Consider the following 18,225-nt stretch of genomic DNA (forward strand, 5'->3'; position numbering starts at 1 on the left):
AGGCAAATCCTCGTGCCTCGATTTCACACTGGACAAGCTAACCCTGAAGTGCCCAGCAGGGATCGGCTGGTTGTGGAACGTGGGTTGCAAGGGGTCCATGATCATCCCCTTTCCCACGTCCACCTTCTGGCCTTTGATCAAGTAGGGTATGGTGCTTGGGGTTTCTTTCGCCTGCAAACACATATGTCTGTGGCGTAAAACATCCGGAAGGCAACAAAAATGGAATATTATATATATATATATATATATATATATATATATGTTGGTGCGACATGTAATTACCATGACGGCGTCGAGCTCAACCAAAGATGAAGGCCCACCAAGCGCGCCAGAGACTAAGGACGGGCTGCTATGAGCGGGAGCGGCTGCGAGAGGAGGCCCAGTTGCGTGAGCAAGTGATGGTGCGATGGTGTTGTTGTTCATGGAGTTGCTCCCGACGAAACTGGGTAACGGGAAATCATGTACCGTCTTGTCTGGATTTTCCTTCGTCCAGTTGATGATAACTGGAACCAAGTTAGTAGCAAAATCATTTCTGCAGGCAGTTACAACTGCATTGATTGCCTGCTGTAGCAACTCATATTTGTCCTTAGCTGCTTTTTTCGCGTCCTCAACTGCTTTTTTCTCGACCGCAAGCTTCACCTTTGCGTTGATGTCCGCCTGACTAAACTTCTTTTTCTGCTTCTTGGCCTCCGGGCCCTCGTTGTAAAACACCTTCCACGTGGCGCCATCTCCAGCGCAGTGCACACGACCATATTGCGGCCGCTGGCCCAAAGGGAGTCCCTTAAGTTCGTTCAAGGCCCGGTTGAGAGGGGTGTCCCAATTGGGCCTCATCGGAGAAGTAGTATTTTCGGCTGCAAGCTGGTGTTGCTTCTCCAGTAGTCTAATCAATTTCCTCGTGATCTTGTCCGTGTAAAAAACCTTTTTCTCGTTGTCCCACTTGTAGCGGGCCCTGATGAAGTCATGCTCCAAGGGGTTGGTGAACTTCGCGAAGGGGTCTGGGAGACCCGCGGCTTCACGTTCCGCGTCCTCCTTATCCCATATGGGCCTTTTACCGAGGTAGCCACGGCTTCCGAGGCGATGCTTCCCCATGTTCCTTTGCTGAAGGCTCTTGAATTTCGTAGCCTTAGCCTTGGCGTCCTCGATAGCGCAAGTGTCCTTGAACTTTTCGAACTCCTCTTCCGTAAGTGTCGGATTTTCCTCCAGAATCTTGGACAGGGGTTCCTCAGCCTCAATAGCTCGTTTCACCCTCGATTTCCAGGAGGCCAAATCATTGCTGAACATGCCCATGGCGTGATTGTTAATCTTTTTCATCTTTGGATCATCCCACGGTTGTTCTATGTTATCATCCCGATCGGGGAACTTGAATCTCTTGTGCAACTTCGTTAGGAGCAACTGCGTCAAATGTTCTTTACTCTTTAAGTCATCGTCATTGACGATGCTTCCATCCGGACGGCTGGTCTGCGCCATATAGAAAATTCTCACAGAAAGAGATGCACTCTTGTGTCAAATAGCCCATCCGGACGGGACATGTTACGAACGAATCCTTTGATGATCCCATTCATCCTCTCAAACGGCATCATGTTGTGCAGGAATGACGGCCCCAGGTCTATTATGTCATCCACAATATGGACACACAGATGCACCATCACGTCAAAGAACGCAGGCGGGAAGTACATATCAAGCTCATTCAGTATCACAACGATCTCTTCCTGTAGCCTTCGGAGCTGCTTCACACTGATCGACTTTCAAGAGATGACGTCGAAAAAGTTGCAGAGACCAATAAGCGTGTCAAGGACGTGCTTGTCCATTATCCCTCTAAGGGAAACAGGTAATATCTGCGTCATCATCACATGACAGTCATGAGACTTCATCCCGCTGAACCTTTTCTTGTCCGTGTCTAGATATCTACTTATCTTGCCACAGTAACCGGAACTAACTTTGACTGCGGTAAGGCACTTAAAGAATTGATTGATCTCAGCCTGACTTAAGGTGAAGCAAGAAGGGGGGCAACAATCCTCATTCTTTATTTTCTTTCCCTTCTTATCCCGGGCCTCTATCTCTGTCTCTGTCTCGTCTGACATTTTACGTGGCGGCATGTGCAGATCTTCCCTGATTTCCCAATCTTGCACGTCTTTTCTTGCCTTCGGCCCATCCTTGGTCTTATCCGGCATGTTCATCAGTGTTGTGAGCAAGCTCTCAAGGACATTCTTACAGATATGCATTTGATCAAGGCAATGAGGTGTATCGAGTTTGTGCCAGTACTCCAAGTCCCAGAACACAGACCTCGTCTTCCATACCTTCAGCAGCGGCTCCGGCGCCTTTCTCATCGTCTTTCCCGGCGCGGGGCACTCCTTCCAGTTTTTCAACAGCTCATCGCTTTCGGCACCGCTCCGCTTACGTGGAGGTCCTCGATGCTCAGCGTGACCATTTAATAGATCTCCACGGTTTCTCCATGGGTCGTCCTGTTCGAGCCATCTTCGATGCCCCATGTACACGATTTTCCCAGACCCGCCATCTTTCCTTGACGTTAGCTACTGAGACGTCGTATCATCCATGCACCGCGTGCATCCGCAATATCCATGGCACACCTGGCATGCCACATATCCGTAACCAAGATAGTCGTGCACTGTCGTGATCAGTGCGGCTCTCATGTTGAAATACTCGCCTTTGCTGGTGTCCCACGTCTTGGCCATTGTTTTCCATAACGTGTCTAACTCCTCCTGAAGCAGCCCTAGATACAAATTAATATTATTTCCTGGTTGTTTCGGCCCTTGAATAAGCATGCTCATGTGAATGTACTTCGATTTCATGCACAACCAGGGGGAGGTTGTACATCCATACAAACACGGGCCATGTGCTATGGTTGGTGCTCTGGTTGCCAAACGGATTCATGCCATCGGTACACGCACCGAGCACGATGTTCCTTGCATCACATTCAAAATACCGATAGAAGTTGTTCAACACTCTCCACTGGCTTCCATCCTTGACGTGTCTCAGCTTCGGATCATCTCCATCGTTGGGCTTCTTCCTCTCCGCGTGCCAGCGCATTAGCTTTGCTTCCTTGGGATCTACAAAATACCTCTGGAGACGGGGAGTGATCGGTAAGTACCATACCACTTTCTGGGGACATTTCTTCCCGGCCTTCTTGTATCGAGAAGCATTGCACACTGGGCAACTTGTTTTTTCCGCGTGCTCCTTCCGATAAATTATGCAATCGTTGATGCATGCATGGTATCTAATGTGTGGCAGATCAAGAGGGCACACGATCTTCTTGGCCTCATCAACACTACTAGGACATAGATTACCCTCGGGAAGAACATCGTTTAGGTACTTGAGATGCTCATTGAGGCTAGTGTCGGTCCATTTGTTTTTAGCCTTCGTCTTCAGCACTTGGAGCGTGAAACTCAAGCGGGTCACCTCAGGATTGCAACCATCATACAATGGAGTGTTCGAGTCTACCACCAGTTGCTCCAGCTTAGCCTCCTCTCTAGAAGCAGCTCTCTCAGTACTCGTCTCCTTGCGAAGCAATTCTTGAACATGAGGGTCCCGCACGATTGAACTTAGTACCGATGAACTCTGCTGTGTGGAGTCCATGTCGTTCTCTCCGCCGCCATGTCCGGCCTCTTCCCCGCCGCAATTATCGATCATCTCTTCGTCTTGCCTTGTGTCATCATTGCCTGCCCCGTCGGCATCCTCAACATCGTCATCCTCATCTTCAGTTATCCACCGAGTATAGCCATCCATGAAACCAGTCATGAGAAGGTGCGCTTCGACACGACCATCGACATGGGGGTCAAGCCAAACTATTCCTTTGCATTTTCGACATGGACATAAAACCTCTGTCAGGTTATTTTCCTTCATGTCCTGCACCGCCGACCGCAACCACCTGTCCACCATCGTTCCACTGACCATGACTCTGCACGGTAATAATAAACAAATTGATTATAAAAATGCGTGCATTCATCAAAGTCATACAAAAATTCGGCATGACCTTCCTTAAAAGTAGGACATATATAGATCTAGAGTTTGCCCGGAATTCGCCGAAACGGAAGTAAATCGACATTTCGGCAAAACATAGGCAACTCAAATGCACAATTTGGTGTCAACTCATGCCACACACACAATATCCATAAAAATATCACACACACATGCATAAACATATTTCCATTTTGTAAAAGCATGAAATATTAATCACACCTCTATCTCGAGATCGAGCACACGGTGGAGATGATGATGTAGGGAGGTCAAAAGTGCACAAAGCTCTTCTTGACAAAGAAAGATCTAGTTAGGGGGAAAATAGGTCACTTAACTAAATGCTACATCTACCTAGCTAGCTAATTTGGGAGGAGACAACTTCAACTAGTGGAGGGGGGAGGAAAAAGAGAAAGGAGATGAATTAATGGAGGTGGTGTAGTTATAGCTAGGAGTAATGAAGAGAGAGAAAGGTAGGTAGAAGAGGGAGAGTAATGGGGGGAGAAGTATTGAGGAAGAAGAAGAGTGAGAGAGGGAGGATGTGGGAGGTAGGGGAAAGGGAGGAGAGGAGATGGGGAGGGGAGGTGGAAAAGGTGGTGGGTGCTGCGTCTTAGCAGTAGCGCGGGAGAGAAAGCACGCTGCTGCTAAGAGCGTAGCAATAGCGCGCTTTCCTGTCACACGCTACTGCTAAATGGGCCAACCCTGTGCACAATTTCAAAATTAGCAGCAGCGAGGTGACAAAAAAGTGCGCTGCTACTATGGCATTAGCAGCAGCGCACTCCCTGGCGCCGCGCTACTGGTAAACTTATGTCGTTGTGTATTGTCGGTGGATTTTTGTAGCAGCGCGGTTTAAGCGTCACGCGCTACTGCTAAGTTTGCACCAGTAGCGAGCTTTCCGTAGCCGCGCTACTACTACTTAGCAGCATCGCCTGTTTTTATGCCGCGCTGCTGCTAAGATTCTGTGTATAAGGTTTTCCCTAGTAGTGATAAGGAATCTTAACTTAATGGGTCTTGTGAATTGTAATATACTATTTAGTTTAACTGATGCAATTTTCGTACTAACAAGTTTTCACTTTCCCGACGTGGGCGCAGGGGTGATCGACGCTGACTAGTGTGGCCCGGTGGGCGTTGTGCTCTTCAACCACTTGGAGGCGGAGTTTGCTGTGAAGCACGGTGGCCACGTCGAACAGATGAACATCCAGGTGATTTTGACACCGGAGGTCTTCGAGGTGGAGGTCCTCGACGCCATCGTCCGGGGGAAGGAGGATTCGGGTACATTGGCGTCTGAACTCCAAGCCTTGGTAGATACATCTAGAGAAGTGATTTGTTTAGGTTGGTGGTGGACCACTAGGGGAGGTACTTCGATGATGGTTGTGTGTCTGATGTTAAATGGAATCCTGAGATGGTTCTATGATGTTGGTTTGCTTTGCAATGGACGTATTACCATTCATGAATACCACATCTAACTTTTATTTTTTTAATTCCTAAATTGTTAGTAGTAGCGTGGGTTAAAAGTGAGCGCTACTAGTAGTTAGGTTAGTAGTAGTGTGGGTGTTAGCTTAGTAGTAGCGCGGGTGCACCCGCGCTACTACTAATCATTTAGTAGTAGTGCGGGTTTAGCCCACGCTACTAGTAACAGTTAGCTGTAGCGCCTTATTGGTAGCGTGGTTGTCCGAGCTGCTGATAGCCTAAAAACCCGCGCTGCTGCTAGCCTTTTCCCTAGTAGTGCCCCCCCGGGGGGGGGCTTAATGGACCTTAGTGGAAATAGAGGGCAGCAAGGGGAGTGTGGGGCGCGCCCCCCCAAGGCCCAAACCGAATTGGTTTAGGGCAAGGGGGGCCGGCCCCCTCTTTCCTTCTCCTCCTCTCCCTTTCCTCCCCCCTCTCCTACTCCCCCTTGGCGCGCTTCTCCCTAGCCGGTCGCCTCCTCCCCCTTGCTCCTTTATATACGTGGGCAGGGGGCACCCCATAGACACAACAATTGATCATTGATCTCTTAGCCGTTTGCGGTGCCCCCTCCACCATAACCCACCTTGATCATATCGTAGCGGTGCTTAGGCGAAGCCCTGCATCGGTAGCATCATCATCACCCTCACCACGCCGTCGTGCTGACGAAACTCTCCTATGAAGCTTTGCTGGATCGGAGCTCGCAAGACGTCATCGAGTTGAACGTCTGCAGAACTCGGAGGTGCCGTGCGTTTGGTACTTGGATCGGTCGGATCGTGAAGACGTACGACTACATCAACCGTGTTGTGCTTAATGCTTCCCCATTCGGCCTACGAGGGTACATGGACACACTCTCCCCTCTCGTTGCTATGCATCACCATGATCCTGTGTGTGCGTAGGATTCTTTTTGAAATTACTATGTTCCCCAACACATGGTTCACACCTCCTTGGCCGCCAGCCTTGCCCCCGCGCACGTCATGTTTTGTGATTCAGCCGAGCTGACTTATGTCATGCGCATGCTTAATTTTTGCTGGTCAAGAATGGATAATGAGTTGACAATTAACTACGAATCATTAACGGAACACGCCTGAATCTGAGACGTCGGATCGTGAGCTATTGCCGACTCGAATGTGGGTTTAGCCCATGTCTCCCTACCAGACCGTGCCTATATATTGAAGGAGTTGGCAACCCTAGCCTCACCTAGATCAGATCGCATCTGCTCTACCTCATGCACTGCCCATCGTCGTTCTGCTCACTTCTGCTGTTGTTGCCGTTGATCCCATCCCGTCCACCGCGTGTACGGCTGTATGAGAGAGCAGTCCTGCGGAACCCCGCCCTTTGCGATCCTGCACCAGAAGAAGGGAGATTTGGTTTTGGATCCTAGACGCACAGTTCAGGACCCCCTACCCGAGATCCGCCGGTTTTGACACCGACAGCGCCTCCGACACAACTGCTCGCTGTTGTTCATCTTTGTCCGCTACTTCGACTACATCACCATTGCCTTAGTCATCACCATGCCCATCGAAGACGAGAAGAAGGCTACCGAGCACGCCGCCGCCGCGGCTTCGATCTAGCCAACTGAGGGTATAAGTATAACTCATTTATCCCTCTATTTTTTGTCTTGGAAGTACTAGATATTTATGCCATAGGTCTAGTGTGTGCTTACATGAACAAATATCAGTACGGGTTTAATACTGTCAATGCCATATACATAATTTATTTCTAGATTAAATCAATCAAAAAATTGCTAATATACTGGACACAAACAAGAATATACTGATTCGATCCACACACGCACTAAGATTCGACCAAAGAATCCGGCGGCCTAACAATTGACCTGACGCCAAATCAAAATCAGTCAACTGAAATTTAGCAAAAATATTTTTTGAAAAGTCCGATTTCTACAATGAAATCGGGACTGATGGTGAGCTCCTTTTATCAAAATAAAATTAAAACTGAAGAGGAAATGAAGGAAGAGGGAAGCGGTTCCAAAATATATCCACTTTGGTTGGATTTGAGGAAAGTAGACTCTCGCTATCTCAAGAAGACAACCACAGGACCCTCTATGATCACTCCGGCTTCGAGGGGCTTCTTCCTCAGAAAAAACACAGGAAAAGGAAAGTTGAGAGGCTTCCTCTCCAGCTGTCCTCACCACCACCGCCACCGTGTCATGCCTGCAGGGGTGACCCCACCGGTAGAAGCACAAGGAGAGGGACTGGACCCAGGTGGCAGTTAGGGTGTGGTGCCAGTTGGCGTTTCGTGTTGGGCTTGGGTGCATGCGTTGCGTATTTAGGCCACTGGGCCAACCAGGCCTGCGTGCCTGTGATTGGGTGTTAAGTAGCTAGGTCACTAGAGGGCGGATTATCGATGAATACTGAACTGGATCGACAGAGAGAAGCTGCCCTTCCTCTGCTTAGTACCTTTCCACTTCCTCCAAACCCTACCTGCCTCTCTCTCCCTTCCCTTCCAGATCCGATACCGAGCCCCCAGTAGATCAAGCCTATTACAATTGGTATCAGAGGTCAGGCGATCTGGAGGACCCGTACCACAAGCCCCGCTACACCACCAAGCAAGCGACACAGGCGGCAACGATGGAGGAACAAATCGCAGCGCTGGCGAAGGTGGTCAACGATAGCCGCATTGCCAACGAGGCCAGGCTCGACGCCGTCCAGACCTCCCTCGAGTTGTGGCGACCCGCGGTCACCAATCTGCAACATCAACTAGACGAGCTCTGCTCGCAAGTGGGGCGAATCGCGCTCCACGCCACCTTGACCGATCTGCCATCTTCGTCTGCGGATCGGGTGGTGCACGGCGCTCCGACGACTTCCGGCAGCCCGGGGAACCACGGGCCAGGTGGCCATGGCGAGATCGTCGATTTCGGGGGCCAGGCACCGGGGGTGGTCACTACCCTCGGGCCGCGTCCGGGCAAGGGTGCGTTCCAGTCTCAATCGCTTAATTCTATCAATTTTCGGGGTGTAGTGAGTTTAGATGGGGAGAAAAGAGTTACTCAGGACACGTTGTACACCCACCCATCTCAGCACGCACACTGGGCTTTGCCGAAGATGGATTTTCCCTCTTTCGATGGGGGAAATCCCACAATTCTGGAAGACTAGATGTGAAAAGTACTTTGATGTCTATGGGGTCGCTCCAGAGCTTTGGGTTCGTGTCCCACCCTCAATTTCACTGGCAATGCAGCCAGATGGTTGCAACTGCATGAATTGCAGGGTGCTTCATTCACTTGGGAATCACTATGCACAGCTCTGTGTTCTAATTTTGGTCGAGAGCAGTACCAGGCTCATCTTTGATAGTTTAACACATTTCGTCAGTCAGGCACCGTAGGGGATTACATGACCAAGTTTGAGGAGTTGATGCACCATATCTTAGCTCATAACCCTACTTTTGATCCCATCTATTTCATTACCCAGTTCTTAAATGGTCTTAAAAGTGACATACGAGCTGTTGTTATGCTTCATCAGCCGAAAGATTTGGAATCTGCCTTCTCTCTGGCTATGTTGCAGGAGGAGCTTTTGGAGGCGATGCTGTGCCGCGAATATAGGCGCCAGGAGGGTCAGCAGCACAGGGCGCCGTCACAACGCCCTCTGCTGGCGATTGGTGCTCCACCCGTGTGCCAGATGCTGCCAGGACCACCGGCGGCTGCCGAGGATCGCCGCGGTTTGGACGCGGCCAACCCTTCGGATCGCCCAGGCAGGGGCGATGATCGTGTGGCAGCACTGCGTAACTACCATCGAGCCCGGGGACTTTGCTTCAAATGTGGCGAGCGATGGGGTCAAGGGCATCAGTGCGGGCCTACCGTGCAACTTCATGTCATATAGGAGTTGCTGGAATTGCTGCAAGAAGAACAATAGGCTCCTGCCGTGCAAGAACCGGACTCGGATGATGATGTGTTGATGTGCATATCCGAAGTGGCAACCATGGGGCAAACAACACCACGCATTGTGCGGTTGCTCGGGCAAATTGATGGGCAAGAACTCTTGATACTTGTCGACTCTGGGAGCTCTCATAGTTTTATAAGTGAGACAATGGCAGAGAGGCTCAACTTGCAAGTGCAGCAGATGAACAGAGTTTCAGTCAAGATAGCTGATGGTGGGACTTTATCTTGTTCAGGGGTGGTGCCCAACTGCAAGTGGCAAACACAAGGGTATGAGTTCTCGATGGATCTCAGGATATTGGCACTGGGGTGTTACGATATGGTAGTGGAGATTGACTGGTTGGAGTCATGTGGACCAATGTGGATCGATTGGGCAGCAAAGCAACTCCAATTTATGCACCAGGGACAAACAATTCAGTTGACGGGAGTGCAAAATCAGCTTCAGCAAGTTCAGCCAATCACTTGTGCCCAATTGTGTGCGCTGGAGGAGACCAATGCTGTGGCTCACATAGTTTGTCTGTATGCAGTGGGAGAGGAGGTGATCATCGAGCATATTCCAGTCAAGATACATGCAGTATTGCAAGAATTTTAGGAGGTCTTCGAGGAACCAAATGCACTACCACCACATCGGGAGTGGGATCATGTCATTCCCATCATTCCAGGAGCTAAGCCAGTCAATGTCCGACCCTACAGGTACACACCAGAACAGAAGGCAGAAATCAAGACTCACGTGAAAGAGCTGCTGAAGGCTGGTTTAATTATCCCTAGCTCGAGTCCTTATTCATCTTCGGTGCTACTTGTTAAGAAGAAGGATATGACATGGCAGATGTGCGTAGATTACCGGCATTTGAACGCAATCACAGTTAAAAGTGCCTACCCCATGCCAATCATTGATGAACTCTTGGACGAGCTGGCAGGGTCTTGCTGGTTTTCCAAACTAGACCTACGGGCAGGCTATCATCAGATAAGGCTGTGTGAGGAGGATGAGCCAAAGACTGCATTTAAAACTCACCAGGGGCACTTTCAGTTCTGAGTGTTGCCATACGGGGTGACTGGAGGGCCACCTACATTCCAAGGTGGGATGAATATAGTGCTAGGACCCTTACTCCGCCATCGAGTGTTGGTGTTCATGGGTGATATACTTATTCATTCCTCGACCATGGAGGAGCATGTGAGATTGCTGAGGCAAGTACTGGAGACACTGACTGAACACAGCCTGAAGGTCAAACGCTCGAAGTGCTCGTTCGCACAACAACAGATAATATACTTGGGACACAAGATCAGCAGTGAGGGTCTGGCCACGGATGACAGCAAAATCAAGTCAGTTCGTGATTGGCCATGTCCGGAATCAGTTCATAAGCTGCGGGAATTCTTGGGGCTGGTGGGCTATAACCGTAAGTTTGTCAAAAACTTTGGCATCATTTCTCGCCCCTTGATGGACATGCTTAAGAAAGGCACCTTGTTTATTTGGACACCCACGGCTGAGACAACATTCAACGAACTGAAGAAATCTCTGCTTCAAGCCCCGTGCTGGCGTTGCCAGATTTCACAAAGAAGTTTGTGGTCGAGATGGACGCGAGTGCTACGGGAATGGGCGTGGTGCTCATGCAGGATGCTCACCCCCAGGCCTACTTGAGCAAGGCTCTCGCCTCACGCAACCTTGGACTGTCTGCATATGAAAAAGAGTGCCTAGCGCTGATGCTTGTAGTAGACCGTTGGCGCCCGTATCTGCAACATGTGGAGTTTTTAGTGCGCACGGATCAAAATAGCCTACTCCATTTGACAGATCAGCGGCTTAATACGCCGATTCAACAGAGAGCCTTCACCAAGCTCATGGGTCTTCAATTTCAGATGCAATACAAGATGGGCATCACCAACAAGGCAGCTGATGCGTTGTCAAGAAGAGATCATTGGGAGGAAGAGGAGCTCGCGGCAATCTCGGTCTATAGACGAGCTTGGCTTGAAGCGGTTGCAAGCAGTTATCATCAGGACACGGAAGCCCAGCGCAAACTGGAACGGTTAACACTGGATCTGACCAATGATAGTGATTACTCATTACAGGATGGGGTGATTCGCCACAAAGGGCGCATCTGGATTGGCTCTGATGAAACAACCCAGTTGGCCTTGATTAAAGCTCTGCACGATGCGTGATCGGGGGCCATTCGGGATTCTATGCTACTTATCACCGCGTCAAAAATCTCTTCTCCTGGAAGGGTATGAAGGCCATGATCAAGCAGTACGTGAAATCATGCGACACTTGTCAGAGAGCTAAGACAGAGAGGATCTCTCTTGCTGGGTTACTGCAACCTCTCCCCATCCCTAAAAGACCATGGGCAGTGTTGTCTCTTGATTTCATTGAAGGACTGCCAAACTTGGGAGGACAGAATGTGATCTTAGTGGTGGTGGATAAATTCTCGAAATATGCTCATTTCGTACCCCTGAAACACCCTTACACATATCTGACAGTGGCAGAAGCATTCATGAAGAACATTTTTCGTTTGCACGGGTTGCCCTTGGCCACCATCTCGGACAGAGACCGGATCTTCACCAGCGCAATTTGGCAGGAACTCTTCAAGTTATCTCAAACCGAGCTGAGGTTGAGCTCTTCTTACCACTCATAGATGGATGGGCAAACAAGGCGGGTGAATCAGTGTTTAGAAGGATACCTACATTGTGCGGTGCACTCGTGCCTGAAGAACTGGAGCAAATGGCTGTTCTTGGATGAATATTGGTACAATACGGCTTTTCACTCATCGCTGGGGCGCACTCCTTTCAAAGTGATCTATGGGCACCTGCCGCGTGAATTTGCAGTCACACAGGTTGAAGAAAGCTCAGTGCCAGACCTGGCGGCATGGTTGCAAGAGAGAGCAGTCACGATGGATCATTTGCGGCAGCAACTGAAACACGCACATGATCACATTAAGAAACAAGCAGACAAGCATCGCATAGATCGATCCTTTGTGGTGGGAGATCTGGTGTTCTTGAAGCTCCAACCAGTCATCCAGACCTCGGTGGCTCAACGGCCATATCAAAAGCTGGCATTCAGGTACTACGGGCCATATCCTATCATATCTCGGATCGGGAAGGTGGCATACAAACTCCAGTTGCCGGCTGAAAGTAAAATTCACCAAGTTGTGCATGTCTCTCAATTGAAGAAAGTGATCGGGCCAGGCATCCTGGTAAGTCCAAGCCTTCGACCAGTTGACTCTGTGTTGCAAGAAGAACACTTCCCCGAGGCGATTTTGGCAACCAAGTTCATCAAGACGCAGGGGGAGATGCGCCCACGACTCCTGGTGCAGTGGAGCGAGCTGCCGCTTTCACTGGCAACCTGGGAGGAACCAGTAGACCTTCGTTGTCATTTTCCAGCGAGAACGGCTTGGGGACAAGCCGATACTCAAGGGGGAATGTCACGCCTGCAGGGGCGACCCCACCAGCAGAAGGCCAGGGAGAGGGACTGGACCCAGGTGGCAGTTAGGGTGTGGCGCTAGTTGGCGTTTCGTGTTTGGCTTGGGTGCGTGCATTGCGTATTCAGGCCACTGGGCCAACCAGGCCTGCGTGCTTGTGAGTGGGGGTTAAGTAGCTGGGTCACTCGAGGGTGGATTATCGATGAATACTGAACTGGATCAACAGAGATAAGCTGCCCTTCCTCTGCTTAGTACCTTTCCCCTTCCTCCAAACCCTACCTTCCTCTCTCTCCCTTCCCTTCCAAATTCAATCCTGAGCCCCCAGTAGATCGAGCATGTTACACACCACCGCCATCTACGGTCACCACATGAGATCTGGAGGTTCGATCTACTACCCTGCATCCTGATTCTTTTCCCTTCCGCTTCTCGTCGGAGATTAATGCACTTCTCTTTCACACCAATCAGATTTGCACGCGCGGCTCCGTCCCGACGATTCTCCTCTGTCTGGCAATCCTGCCGCCGTTCACTAGAGACCAGATGGAGGCATGCAAGACGGTGTCCGCGTGCACCGCGGGGGCGGCTCAAGGCACGCATGTGTTTGATATATTGGGTTACAGCAAGCTGAGGGGCATGGGAAACGAACCGGAGAGCTTCATACTATCCATCATTTTCACTGTCAGCGACCACGACTGGGCCATCCGCTTATACCCGGATGGGTTCCAAAAAGAAAGCGAAGGTTACATCTCTGTTTATCTCGTGCTTTCGAGCAAGAGCACTAAAGTCTGGGCGTCCTGCGACCTGAGGCTAGTCAACCACTGCACTGGTTTATCGTCTTCAGTGCACAAAACAGAGCCTAGGGTTTTCAACTCTGATGATACCACTAAGTTTGCTCCACAGACTTCTCAGTTCGAGAGGCAAAGCAACATCGAGGGATCCGCGTACCTTAGGGATGATGTCAGGACCCCGATTCCAAGTCACATCGATCTAGCCGGTAACACCTCATATCACTTTGCGGCCTCACGCACGGTATTCCCACGGGTGTCGCCTTACCATGGCCCGGGACCGTTTGCACCTTTTGGCTCACGTATATGATAGTGTCGCTAGCATCCATATGATAGAGAACCCGGGCCGACATGGCTAGTCGTGGACCCAAAGCGGCACAGACCTATGGGGACAGGCATACATGAATCACATCGAGCATGTCGGTCAACAGCGTGTGAATCCGGGCTGTAGCACTGGGCTAACAGGACTCCAGGGAACCTAGGCTGTAGCAGGCTAGGCAGGACTCCGGATGTCACCGCGTGACATTTCCCCGAAGGGACAAACATAGGAACGAAGTGAAACACATGTCGGCCAGTCAAGTGTCCTGAGCAGTAGTGCTGGGCTAGCAGGACTCCGGTGAACCGGGCTGTAGCTGACTACTATGGCTCAAGGAGCACTAGACTACATTTCCCCATAAGAGAGGCTGCCAATAATAAACAACTAGATCGTCAGATCCCACACATACCAAGCATTTCAATCATACACACAATATGCTCGATATGTGTTAATACAGCATGGCATCACAACAAAACTCTACAACTCAAGTACTTTATTTAAAGGCTCAAGGAGAGCCAGATATTACAGACATGGGTCTCATGACCCAACATTCAGAGCATACCAGACAAAGCACATGCAGAAGCTTAACATGTCTGAGTACAGACATCTACAAATGAAAAAGGCTGAGAAGCCTGACTAACGACCAGATCCTGCCAAGGGCACAAGATCGTAGCTAAGGTAGCAAGCTAAACGTCGAAGTCCACACGGAACTACTAGCGAGACTGACGTCTCTCTGCAAAACATAAATTAAGCAAACGTGAGTACAATTGTACTCAGCAAGACTTACATCAAAACTAACTACATATGCATCGGTATCAACAAGGGGGGGTGGAGTTTAACTGCAGCAAGCTAGCTTTGACTCAGTGGCTAACCTGAACTACGACTGCAAGCAACTCTTTTGAGGTGGCGCACACGAGTCCACATATTCACCATTCAATACACCACTATGGATCCGCTCCCGTCTCCCTACGAGAAGGCCATCCATAGCACTCACACTTATCTTGCGAGTTTTAGAGTATCCACTTCAAGTTATCTATGAACTGTACAGGCAACCAAGCAGTCCTTTATCGCGGACGCGACTATTCGAATAGATGATGTTAACCCTGCAGGGGTGTACTTCTTCACACACGCTCTCACCACTTACCGCCGTTTACACGACATGTAATCGGCAACCTTCAAGCAGAAGCTCAACGAGGGTGTCGGCCACGGCCTACCTAAACACTCAAGTCTCTAGTCTAGGTTTATCACCTATCCAGGTTCCATCCACAGGGAGTCCGACCGAGGTTTCCACATACGGCCCCGGACGATGTGTACAGGGTTCCAAAACACCAAATGGGCGCCCGGCATGCCCGACCATGGTGTATCTACCGCATCATAGCTCACCCCTAGGGTCAGCGCTACGCACGGCCGCCAAGACATATCCTATAAACACCAGAAACTAGTTGCAACTCCTGGACAGAGAACTAGTGTGGTTAAGAAGCCGAGAGGGTCCATTGGTTTCGGGCCCAATGCATGGTAGTAGCTGGTTCTTAAATCACATACAGATCTCGGTGCTTAAGGACGGTTCCAATGAAACAACCCACCATGTACTCCTACATGGCCTCTCATCGATACCTTTACCAAATCGTGTTCAACACACTTAGCTCACACACAGTAGGACATGTTTACAACTTTCCAATTCATCCCCGATGAATCATACCTGACACAACTCTAAGCAATAGCAGGCATGGCAAACAAGCATGAATGAGTAGGCACATCAGGGCTCAAACAACTCCTACTCATGCTAGTGGGTTTCATCTATTTACTGTGGCAATGGCAGGTCATGCAATGGAAAGGGGTGCAACTACCGCAACATGTAACCGTTGAATTGTTGTTGCCCTAATGCAGTAAAAGAGAGCAGGAGCGAGAGAGTGGGATTGTATCAGAATGAACAAGGGGGTTTTGCTTGCCTGGCACTTCTGAAGATAGTATAGCTCTTCATAGGTGTCATCAAACTCATCATCGAAACCACGTCTATCGAGAGGGGACAACTTCCGACAATAAAGAAGGAAACACAATCAATGCAATGCAACAATATGATGCATGCTCATGACATGGCAATATGCTGTTGATTGAACTAATGCAACTAGCAACCATATTAAATGAAGTTGGTTTGAACCCTAGGTTCAAATTCAAACCCCATATGTGCTTTCTTAAATGCCATTTAATTGAATTGTCCTAAACAGAGGATATAAGTTGCTCTAACATGCATGCAAATGCCATAAACAGATTCTTTAGATTTTTCTGATCATTTTTCATATAGAATTTATTTCATTCTGAGCTACAGTTAATTTTCTATGAATTTTTAAAGTTTATACAAATTTCTGGAATTTCTTGAATTAAATTAAATCCAGAAAATAGCTTATTGCGTTGGCATGACATAAGTGTGACATCAGCAGGTCAACACGCCAGGTCCAGGTCCAACCTGACCAGTGGGACCCACTGGTCAGTGACTCGGTCCACTAACTGAGTTAGTTAGTGCTAAACTAACCCTAACCGGGCTGTTAGCGGGGCGGGGCCCACATGTCAGTGACTTGTTTAGTTAACTAAATTAGTTAGCTCTAATTAATCTAGAGTTAACTAATCAGGTGCTTGGGCCCACATGTCAGGGGAGGTCAAACCAGTGGTCAAACGAGTCAAACCCGCCAGTGACTTGACGCCGACGAGGCCAGACGTGGCGGGGCACCTCGGATTTCACCTACAGGGCACCGTTCGAGGCGTCGTTGGGCTCTATGGCTGCGGAGCGACGAGGCGCATCGGGTGGTGGCCGTGGGCGGTGCCGGGATGGGCTACGGCCGCGACGGCAAAGACGACAGCGGCGGCCGGAGCACGGCTATGCGCGGGCGGGGTGCTGCAACTCGAGGCGAGCGAACGAAGGTGCTAGGCAGCACCTAATGGGCAGCAGGAGCACGCCGGAGCAACTAGTAGGAGCGGAGGGGCTCAGTGGCACGGAGCTCGCCGGCCATGGCGGACGGCGGCTTCGGGTGCTTGCGGGGCAGCGGCTTCGGGGCGTGCGCGAAGAAAAAGGCGGAGGGGAGCGGTTCAGTGGCTCATGGCGAGTCTTCCGGTGCAGACGGCGGGGCCGGGGAGGTGTCGGAGCGAGCGGGGCGGCGAGGCAAATCTCCAGCGACCCGAGGAGGATGAAGGGGTCGGGGACGGTGCTTCGAGGCGTCCGGCGCCGTGTGGCCCGGCGGAGAGGACCAGGGCGACGAGGCAGATCTTCTGGACTGCTCAAGGGAACGAGGAAGAGGCGATGGCCGCGGTGGTGCTAGTCGGCGGCGGCGGGCGCGTTTGATGAGGTGGGGAATGGCGAGGGAGGGGTAGGGGAAAGGGACGAGCTGGTCGGCGTGATCTGGACGACAACAGCGAGGTGTTTCGCGGCGTCGTGCTGGCCTCGGGCGGCCAGGCAGGTAGGTGGCGTGGCGCGCGGGGAGCGAGCGCGTCTCGGGCACGCGCCCTGTCCACTAGCGCCAGGAGGACGACGACTTGCGCTGGGCCAGTGGGCCGCACAGTAGTGGACTGCACAGGTGAGACCAGGTACTTTCTCTCTCTCCTTTTATTTCTGTTTTCTATTTTCTGTCTTTGTTTGTTTTTTTGGATTTAGTAAAATACTAAACCACTTTATAAAATCATGAAATAAATTGTGGGCACTATTGAAATGTTTTCAACAGCCCTCAACCATTTTCAGAATTATTTGGGCAATTAAAATATTTATAGTAATTAAATGCGCAAATGCAAATACTTTATGGATTAATTCAGAAATCCAGATTGGCCTAGAAAAATGTGCACCATTTTTGGCAGAGGTTCTGGACCAATTCAAAAATGATGAACTTTTCCAAAGGCATTTTGGATTCATTGAAAATATTTTGAGGTTGAACCTATTTGGGTTATTCTGGTGCTAGGGTTTATCATCCCCATTTCATATTTCTTTCAAACTTAAACATGATGCACACAAGAAGGGCTAGCCTAGTGCATACTAGAACTAGGGATGTGACAACTCACCCCTACTAAACAAGAATCTCGTCCCGAGATTCAAGTCGTGAGGTAAGAAGACAGAGGGGTCACAAGCTAACACGATCTTCATGATCTGATTTGCCCTTCTCGAAGATGTTGATTCATTTCTCCAATTGGTCTTGATGTCTTTGCTTTGAAATCTTCTTGCAACTATGATGGCGGAAGAGAGGAAACTCGACAGAATTCGATCTTCACAAAGATCAAGCGATACACGATCAACTCATGGAATGAGAAGATAGAACGTCTCTTAAGCCGGGACACAATACACACATCAAGACGGATGGAGAGAATCTGATAACAAAGGTTCAATTTGGTAGGCAACATTTCCACGCTTATGAAGATGGTGGATGCATTTCAAGTAGCAAG

The 18,225-nt window shown here is 49.9% G+C and overlaps 1 protein-coding gene across 1 annotated transcript in view; it reads left to right on the forward strand.

The window, feature by feature from the left end:
* The first annotated feature begins 13,245 nt into the window (after positions 1–13,245).
* The window catches only part of LOC119298217 (BTB/POZ and MATH domain-containing protein 1-like), a 58,039-nt gene continuing 53,059 nt past the window's right edge, over positions 13,246–18,225 (forward strand). Inside the window, 2 exon segments of the mRNA XM_037575700.1 lie at positions 13,246–13,444; positions 13,547–13,681. Of these exon segments, the coding sequence (XP_037431597.1) occupies positions 13,246–13,444; positions 13,547–13,681 (334 nt within the window).

This window comes from Triticum dicoccoides, chromosome 5A, assembly GCF_002162155.2.
Source record: "Triticum dicoccoides isolate Atlit2015 ecotype Zavitan chromosome 5A, WEW_v2.0, whole genome shotgun sequence".
In the NCBI taxonomy this organism is placed as follows: Eukaryota; Viridiplantae; Streptophyta; class Magnoliopsida; order Poales; family Poaceae; genus Triticum; species Triticum dicoccoides.